This window comes from Chlamydotis macqueenii, chromosome 5 (genome assembly GCF_036417535.1).
Source record: "Chlamydotis macqueenii isolate bChlMac1 chromosome 5, bChlMac1.mat, whole genome shotgun sequence".
In the NCBI taxonomy this organism is placed as follows: Eukaryota; Metazoa; Chordata; class Aves; order Otidiformes; family Otididae; genus Chlamydotis; species Chlamydotis macqueenii.
In genome coordinates this window covers 72302558-72311164 of record NC_141560.1, presented here as the reverse complement: position 1 = coordinate 72311164, position 8607 = coordinate 72302558, and the positions used below count along the sequence as shown (strand labels likewise).

Genomic DNA, 8607 nt, shown 5'->3' with positions numbered 1-8607 from the left:
TGGAAGCAAAATGTCAAATCCCAAGCGTGAAATGCCAAATGCAAAACGCCAAATGCAACATCCCGGACGCCAAACGCAAACGCCCCCCGCCAAGGGCGACACCCTGCTGCAAAGCGCCCGGCGCAGCGCTCCAAACGGGACCCGCAAAGCCCCCGGCGCGGCACCCCGCTGCAAAACGCCAAACGCAGCACCCCGAGGGTGGAATCCCTACTGCACGCTTGGGCTCGCGGGGTGGTGGGCCTGTGCCCCCCCTGCCCGGCCAGGGCCGCTTCCCCGAGCCGCAGCACTGACCCCCCAGCGGGGTGGCTGAAATCCCCCGGGAGGCAGCGGCCCTGCAGCGGGGGGACGGGCGTTCTGCGAGGGGCTGAGGCGTTGACACTTGGGTGAGAGCTCGGTAACCCCCCAGGAAGGAGCCGATGGAGGCGGAGGGGCAGCTGTGAAATTTCCCACGGGGGCTGCCCCCATCCATCCGTCCCTCCCGCCCGTCCCACCAAGGAGGAGGGCGGGGGAGGAGGAGGAAGGGGAGGTAACGCGGTGGGATTCGTTGGGCTGGGCTCAGAGGGCCGGAGGAGCTCGGTGAGCCGGGGATGAGCTGAGCTGAGCTGAGCCCAGCGGCCGGCGGCATGGAGGGGGTGACGGACGCCTACCCCTACGGGGACAACGACACGGAGTGCGAGTACGCGGAGTGGGGCCCCTCGCTGGCGCTGCTGCCCACCATCTACCTGCTGGTCTTTCTGCTGGGCACGGCGGGCAACGGGCTGGTCCTCTGGACCATCTTCAAGGGCGGCCGGGAGCGCCGGCGCTCGGCCGACACCTTCATCGCCAACCTGGCGGCCGCCGACCTCACCTTCGTGGCCACCCTGCCGCTGTGGGCCGCCTACGCCTGGCTGGGCTACCACTGGCCCTTTGGCACGGCCGCCTGCAAGGTCAGCAGCTACCTGGTCTTCGTCAACATGTACGCCAGCGTCTTCTGCCTGACGGGGCTGAGCTTTGACCGCTACCTGGCCATCGTGCGGCCCCTGGCCACCGCCAAGCTGCGCTCGCGGGTCAGCGGGCTGGTGGCCACGGTGGCCCTGTGGGTGCTGGCGGCTCTGCTGGCGCTGCCGGCCCTGGTGCTGCGGCGGGCGGCCGCCCTGAACGGGGACACCAAGATCACCTGCTACATGGACTACAGGGACCTGGCCGCCCCGGGGACGGAGGGCGCCTGGGAGGTGGGGCTGGGGCTCTCCTCCACCGCCCTGGGCTTCGTGGCCCCCTTCGCCGTCATGCTGACCTGCTACTTCTTCATCGCCCGCACCGTGGCCAGCCACTTCCGCCGGGAGCGGGCCGAGGGGCCCCGCAAGCGCAAGCGCCTCCTCACCATCATCACGGTGCTGGTGGCCGCCTTCGGGGGCTGCTGGCTGCCCTTCCACCTGGTGAAGACCCTCTACGTCCTGATGGACCTGGAGGTGCTGCCGTGGTCCTGCAGCCGCCACGCCTTCCTCAACAACCTCCACCCGTACTGCACCGGCATCGCCTACGTCAACAGCTGCCTCAACCCCTTCCTCTACGCCTTCTTCGACCCCCGCTTCCGCCACGCCTGTGCCACCCTCCTCTGCTGCCGGACCCCCGGCCCCGGGAGCGAGCGCTCCGCCAGCTACTCCTCGGGGCACAGCCACCCCCCCGGCGGCAAGGGGGGGCCCATCCCAGGGGGCAAGCTGGACCCCGCCACCCAGGAGACGCTCTTTCGCGCCTAACCCCCCCCGACCCGCCGCCGGTACCCCCCGAGCTGGTCTCCTTGGGGGGACCCCACCAGCTCCTCCCTGCCCCAGAGCCTGGCTTGCTTTGGGGACCCCCCGCTGGAAAGCTCTGCTCGTGGGAAGGGGAAACTGAGGCAGGGGCCGGGCAGGCCCTGGGAGCAGCCCCTGGGGGGCTCGGGGAGGGGCGGCTCCCCTCGGTACCTGCAGGGCTTTGTGTTTTGTGACAAATAAATCAAGTTTGGTAAAAAAAAAAGGAGCAGGGTGTGCACAGTTCCCTCTGGGAGAATGGGGAGGGAGTGGGATTGGGGATGGGATGCGGTGTGAGGTGGCGTAGAGGGGGTGGTGGGGTATGGCTGGGTTGGGGGGTATGGCTGGGTTTGGGGGGGTATAACTGGGTTTGGGGGGGTATAACTGGGTATGGCTGGGTTGGGGGAGGTATGGCTGGGTTGGGGGTTATGGCTGGGTTGGGGGTTATGGCTGGGTTTGGGGGGCTATAGCTGGGTATGGCTGGGTTTGGGGGGGGTATGGCTGGGTTTGGGGTATGGCTGGGTTGTGAGGGATGCAAGCAGACGGTGTTGCTGTCCCTGCACCCCGTGGCTGCCTGCAGCCCCTCCTGGGTCCCCCCCAGACTCCCCCCGGCCCCTGCTGGGGCTCAAGCCTGGAGCTAACTCTCCAGTCTCTTCCCCGGCACACACTTTGGGAAACGCAAGGATTCCCATCCTGATGCACCAGAGCATCACGGCGCACCGGGATGTGGGTGTTTTAACACCAAAAAAAGCGCAGCTCCCCCAAAGTGTCCCGCCGTGGGGTGGGCGCCTGCCTGTCCCAGCCCCCAGCAGCTCTGATTGCATCAGGCGGCCGCCCTGTCCCACCAAATCCCATTTTCGGGCTTTTCTGCTCCTTATCTGTGGCCAGAGCGAGCCCGGGTGACCCACCCCTGCGGCTGAAAATGGGCCGCTGATGCTGTCAAATGCCCGACACCCGGGGCCGTCGGGGGGTGGGGGGAGCGGGTTTGGGCGCCAGGCAGGACACCGGCCCGCGCTGCCCGGGACGCTGATGAGCCACCAAATGGCTCCTCTCCCATTTCCCTCCCGGCCTCGTCGCTTCCTGAGCCTTCGCTCTAAATAAATCTTCTCCTATTTGTTATTTACATCCTTCATTTACTCCTGATGGACTAGCGCAGCTCCGCGGCCTTTGTTCCCGCTTGGAAAGGATGCGCGATCGTTACTGGGATCCTTGGGACGCTTCCCGTTGGGGGGGGGCTGCAGGAAGCTTCCCGCTTGCTGCCACCTAATTCTGGGAGCCATCCCGGCCAGAGTCCCCCTGCGCGGGGTCGGTCCCTTGCTGGGGGCACCGTGGGGCCGTGCTCCAGGCAAACTGCCCGGCGCAGGGGCTGGAACCCCTTCGCCCCCCGTGTGGTTTCTGGGGATTTTCCCGTGGTGCTGGTTTGGTCTGAGCGCCAGGAGGGCTCGGGGGGTGGAAACCTGTGGCCACGGCCTGGGGGGAAATTTGGGGGAGAAACGTGTTTATGATCAAGGTGCCTTCCAGGCTTGCTTGCCCTGGAGAGACGCCCTGGTGCCGCTCGTCCGTCCGTCCGTCAGCCCATCCATCCTTCCCTGCCGGCCATCCATCCATCCCTCTACGCCTCCCTCTGCCCCCCCTCTACCCATCCCTCCATCCCCCCTCCCCCAACAACCCAGCACTACAGGGGGTGACGGGGACCCCGTTTTTCGGCGGGGAGCTGGCGAGGACGGTTTCCTCCCCGGCCGGGCGCGGAAATGGCTGCAGGGCTCCCTGCCAGCGGAGACGGGAGCCGCCGACTTTCTATCCGCCTCTTGGAGATTTCCCTTTCCCTTCCAGGAGGGAAATGTTTGGCTGAGGAGTCTCTGGGGGGAAATGCAGGGACACTTCAGAAAAAAAACACAAGGTCTGAGCCGGGGGAGGGGAAGGGGCAGCGGGGGCCCGGACCACCCGTCGGAAGGAGATAAGGAAGGTGTTGTCTTCCGCAGCGCAGCGGAGGAAAGATGAGGAGGGAAGATAGAGGGGGACAGCCGAGGACCGCGGGCCGTAGGGGTGGGGAGCAGGACCCTCCCGAACCTGGGAGCATCCTCGGAAAACCCTGGGAAGGCCGGGGAGCTGGGGGCGTGCTGCCCCAGGGTGAATCCGGGGACCCTCGGTCCCCACAAAGCGATGGCTTCCTGCAGCTGGCTGCGGGTTTGGGCTCGCCGGGGCCTGCGGGGCACTGCCGGGTGTCCCCAAACCGTGGGACATGGGGACGCGGCACTGGGAAAAAAGGGAATTATTCCACGCAGGGACATTTTGTTGGAGCTGAAAGTGTGTGTGGGCTCTGATGGGGAGAGACGGGGTGAGGGATGAGCTGGTGTGGCCAGCGGGGACGGGACAGGGACAGGGACGGGACAGGGATGGGACCGGATGGGGATGGGATGGGATGGGGACGGGATGGGACCCAGCTCCCCCACGCCCCAAGGAGCCCCCCCAGCATCGAGCTGCTTTTTGGAGGCACCAAACGGCCAAGCAAGAGGTTCAAACACACCCCCCGCCCTGCCCCCCCCCCGCCCTGCATCCCACCCAGGGGGCGCCGAAATAATTTGGTGGTGTGCTAAGCCAGGCCGATGTCCCCAGGCGTCCCCTTTGAAGTGACCTTGTTTATGGCCCGGCTTTGCGCTGCCTTCACACCTCCCACCCCAAAGCAAACGGAGCGGGGACCCCGCATCCCTGCACCGTGGCGGGGAGGGGGCCCAGCTCCGGTTTGTGTCAGGAAAACATGGATCTGCCGAAGCCGCGCTCCCTCGCCGTGCAGAGGAGCTTTTGACGGCCCTCAGGGCTCAGAAATTGCTGAGAAAGTAACGGTGGGGCGAGAGCTGAGGGCGTTCGGAGGAGGCGATGGAGAGAGGTGGGTGGGTGGACGGACGGATGGAGGGACGGGAGGGTGGACGCACGGATGGATGGATGGACGGATGGACGCACGGCTGGACGGACAGAGGGCCAGGAGGGGGGATGTCAGGGCGGCAGGGCAGCGTTGGCGACGGGTTGCTGGCCGCAGCAGAACGGGAGGACGCAGGGGGTGCAGCCAGCACCCCACAGCCGCGCCGGCGGGTGCTGCCAAGGCCACGGCCGGCGCGTGGGCAAGGGGGTGGCCGCTGTCCGGCAGCTGCCCCCAGCCCGCGCCCCCAAGCCGCCCGCACGGGCCGGACGTGGCACAGCTGCCGCCCGACCTCTCAGCTCCGAAATAACGCCCGCGCCCCCCCTGCCTGCTCGGCCCTGGGCCAGGAGGGGGGTCCCGGGGAGCGAGGTGACAGCGAGGTGACCCGGCTGCCGGCAGCTGGGCCCCGCCGGGGCCCGGAGATGCTGCCGGAGGAATAACAGGAAGCTTCAAGAGGGGAAAAACACGGCTGATGCCTTCTGCAGGTTGTGGGCCTCCGCCTTCCTGGCCCCGCACACGCGTGTCCCCGCCGCACATGTGTGTCCCCGCCACACGCGCGTCCCCGGCCCTGAGCCGGGCTGCACTGATGCTCTTTATTGTTGAGGTTCAGCTCTGAAAAAGTGCTCGCCGTCTTACAAAAGTCTGCGGTTATAAAATGTGCTCCATACAAAGACCGGGGAGGGGATTCGGCTCTTCCCCACCCACCCATGCGGGGTGTAGTGTGGGGAGCGGGAGAGGTGGAAGGGAAGGGAAAAGAAAAGGGAAAGGAAAGGAAAAGGGACGGAAAGGAAAGGAAAGGAAAGGAAAGGAAAGGAAAGGAAAGGAAAGGAAAGGAAAGGAAAGGAAAGGAAAGGAAAGGAAAGGAAAGGAAAGGAAAGGAAAGGAAAGGAAAGGAAAGGAAAGGAGGAAAGGAAAGGAAAGGGAAAGAAGAAACAATAAAATAAACAGACAAAGCAAAACAAAAGGAAAATAAAAAGAAAAAAGAAGAAGAGGGTGAGGGTGAGGCCGAGGGTGCGGCAAAGGGGAGCAGAAGGCAGGAGGAGGGCAGGCGGCTCCTCGGTGGCCGGGTGCTGCCCAGCTCGCTGCGGGGCAGGAGGTGGCCCTGCCGCGGGGACGCCCATCGCGGGGCCCGGCACCGGCGCCCGCCGGGCAGAGGCTGGCAGAGTCCAGCACCCAAGGGTGGGTCCCTGCCCTCCCCGCAGTGCGACAGAGCGAAGCTTTGAAAAGCATTTTTGCTTTGGAAAGAGAGAAAAGGGTCTGGCTGGAGAGCCGGGGCTTGGGGCTGCAGCCACCATGGGGGTGCAACCTCGCCGTGGGCGCAAGTTCACCGTGGGTCCCACCTTGCCGTGGGTGCAGCCCCCACCTCGCCGCAGCTCAGGGTGGCCGGGCACGGGACATCGCCTCCCGACTGGGCGCAGGACGCGGCGAGGGGCCCGGGACCCTGAGCGCGGCCACGTCCCGGCACTGGCACCATACGGGGTGACGCCGAGTCGCGCTCCCAGCCTTCCGCCTCCGCGCCGCTACCGGGGGTCCCAGCCTGGGGCGGGACTCGGCAGCGGGGATGGCATCGCCGAGCCAGCACATCTCTTCATTTTCCCCTGTTTTCTCCTTTTTTTTTTTTTGGTTGGTTTGGTTTGAAGCTGCACCAACCTCTACACTCTACCTGCATGCGGCCGGGGCTGCAGCAACAAAACAAACCGACTCTCGGGCAGACCCTCCTCAGCCCCGCTCCTGCGCCCGCCACACACTGCCCACGGCGACGGCGTGAAACACACACGGGACGGCCGCCGCCCCCGCCGGACAGAGGGGCAGTTGGCTTGTTTGGGTTTTTTTCTTTTTTTCTTTTTTTTTTTTTTTTGTCTTTTTGTTTGGTGCTCCTTTTGCCTCCCGACCTTCCCACGTTGGCAAGCAGGGACGAGGCGACGGGGTCCGCCAGCCGCCGGGCGAAGCTCAGCGTCCGGTTTGGCCCTGGACCTGCGTGAGACTTTGGAAGAGAAAGGCAAGGACGGAAGCGAGGCCGGGAAGGCTGCCCCTGGGAGACCCCCACGACGGCCCCGCTCTGTCCCGGCGTGGCCCGGTGTCACCGGCAAGGCGCGGGGGTCCCCCGGGTCCCTTCCGTGGGAACGGCAGTGCCAAGCTGGGTGCAGGAACCAGGTCCCGGGCTTGGACCCCCGCCACTTTTTGGGGAAGCTGGAGAGTGTCGGGGGCTCCACCGGTGCTGCTTTTGGGTTGAAAGCGGGAATTTCCTCGGTCTTCCCTTGAGGTGGGCGGCTGGCACCCCCCGAGGCACACGCACACCACTTTTGGGGGTCTCTCTCCCAAGAAGAGGGGGTTGTGCCCCAGCTGCAGCCCCTGGTCCCCACTGACCGGCGCTGCACTGAGGCTCCCATGGGACCCCCATGGGACCCCCCCCCGTGCCACTGCTGCCACTGGCTCCAGGCAGTGGGAACAGGGAGGGGCTCCAGGCTCACGGTGCTGGGAGAGGCAAATTGGGGGGCATCAGCAGGGGCAAAACCTCCCCATTTTGTGGCAAAAGGAAGAGGATCTGTCTCCCGGTCTCCCCTGCCACAGCCAGGTCGGTGTCTCAAGGGCCACCCCGGCACGGGGGGGCGGCGGGAGGGGACGAGGACAAGGCACAGTCAGGCATCCCCGCTGGGGCGGCCGGGGCGGGGGGCCGTCGGCGATGGCAGCGGTACCTAAACGTCCTCGTCCTCGCTGGCCTTGCTCCAGCGGTGGCAGCAGTTGGCGGTGATGCCCAGCAGGAAGTTGGTGGCCACCGAGGCGATGGAGACGACGAAGCCGACGAAGGCGATGAAGAGATAGTCGTCCAGCGTCAGCGTGAGGTGGCAGGCCTGGAAGCTCTCCTCCGTCAGGGAGAGCAGGGGGGCTCCCGCCACCTCGGGGGGAGCCCGGCACTCGGCCAGCTGCGAATCTGCCGGGGGAGCGGCGTCAGGGCCGGCCGCCGCGCCCCCCCCAAGACGCGGGGCGGGCGGGGGGGGTGTAGGGGGACGCGGCACCCACCCGAGGCGCAGCGCTGGATGCGCCCCCGCAGCCACTTGAGGAAGGGCTCCATGGCGCAGCCGCACACCCAGGGGTTGCCCCCCAGGCGGAGGCCCACCAGCCCCGGCAGCCCCTCCAGCGCCTCCAGGCTGATGGCCGACAGCCCCCCGTAGCTGAGGTCCAGCTCCCGCAGCTGCGCCAGCCCCCGGAAGGCCTGGGGGTGCACGCGCCGCAGGCCGGGGTTGTGGCTGAGGTCCAGGCGCAGCAGCCCGCTGGCCTCCAGGAACATGTCGGCCGGCACCAGGCTGAAGTTGTTGTAGCTGAGGTCCAGCTGGGCCAGGCGGCGGGCGCCCAGGAACAGCCCGGCCGGCAGCGCCGCCAGCGAGTTGTTGCGCAGGTCGAGGGCGCGCAGCTGGCCGTAGCAGGCCAGGTAGCCGGGCGGGATGCTGGCGATGCGGTTGTGGGCCAGGCTGAGGTTGCCGGTGTCCAGCGGCAGCTCGGGGGGCACCGAGAAGAGCCGCTGCCCGCTGCAGTCCACCGCCTGCCCGCGGCACGTGCACAGCACCGGGCAGCCCGCCCCGCCGCCCGCCGCCACCGCCGCCGCCGCCGCCACCAGCCAGGGGCCCAGCAGCATGGCGGGGCGGCGGCGACCCCCCGCCCGGAGGCCCGGACCCTCACGGGGCGGCGGGGGCCATCGCGCCGCCGGGAAAGGGCCGGGCGCTCGCTCACGGCGCGGGCGGCCGGCAGCGGGGTTCGGGCGCGGGGCCGCGCTCCGAGCTAGCACAGCGGTGCTCCGGGCATCCCGGCGGCATTCGGGGGGCACGCTCAGCCCGGCCCCCCCCACCGGCGGCACCGCGGTCTGCGAGCCCCCCCACGGGCCGCGCTGGGGCCGGCGTCGGGCTGGTCGGGGTCGCCTGCGAGGAA

At 67.5% G+C, this 8607-nt stretch overlaps 2 protein-coding genes across 3 annotated transcripts; one reads left to right on the top strand and one right to left on the bottom strand.

Annotated features, from left to right (window-relative positions):
* Positions 1–542: 542 nt before the first annotated feature.
* APLNR (apelin receptor) lies at positions 543–1992 on the top strand. Its single transcript, XM_086749355.1, has one exon. It carries the CDS (start codon positions 624–626, stop codon positions 1734–1736), a length of 1113 nt encoding a protein of 370 aa, XP_086605481.1. The 5' UTR covers positions 543–623; the 3' UTR covers positions 1737–1992.
* Positions 1993–5241: 3249 nt separating this feature from the next.
* On the bottom strand, positions 5242–8347 carry LRRC55 (leucine rich repeat containing 55). 2 transcript variants are annotated; one of them, XM_086749357.1, is made up of 3 exons: positions 7705–8347; positions 7380–7615; positions 5242–6667 (listed from the first exon to the last, which is right to left on the bottom strand). In XM_086749357.1, the coding sequence occupies exons 1-2, from the start codon at positions 8315–8317 to the stop codon at positions 7380–7382; spliced, it is 849 nt and encodes a 282-aa protein (XP_086605483.1). In that variant the 5' UTR covers positions 8318–8347; the 3' UTR covers positions 5242–6667. The 2 variants fall into 2 exon arrangements, with proteins under 2 accessions (XP_086605483.1, XP_086605482.1); XM_086749356.1 differs by having other exon boundaries at positions 5242–7615.
* Between the last annotated feature and the right edge of the window lie 260 nt (positions 8348–8607).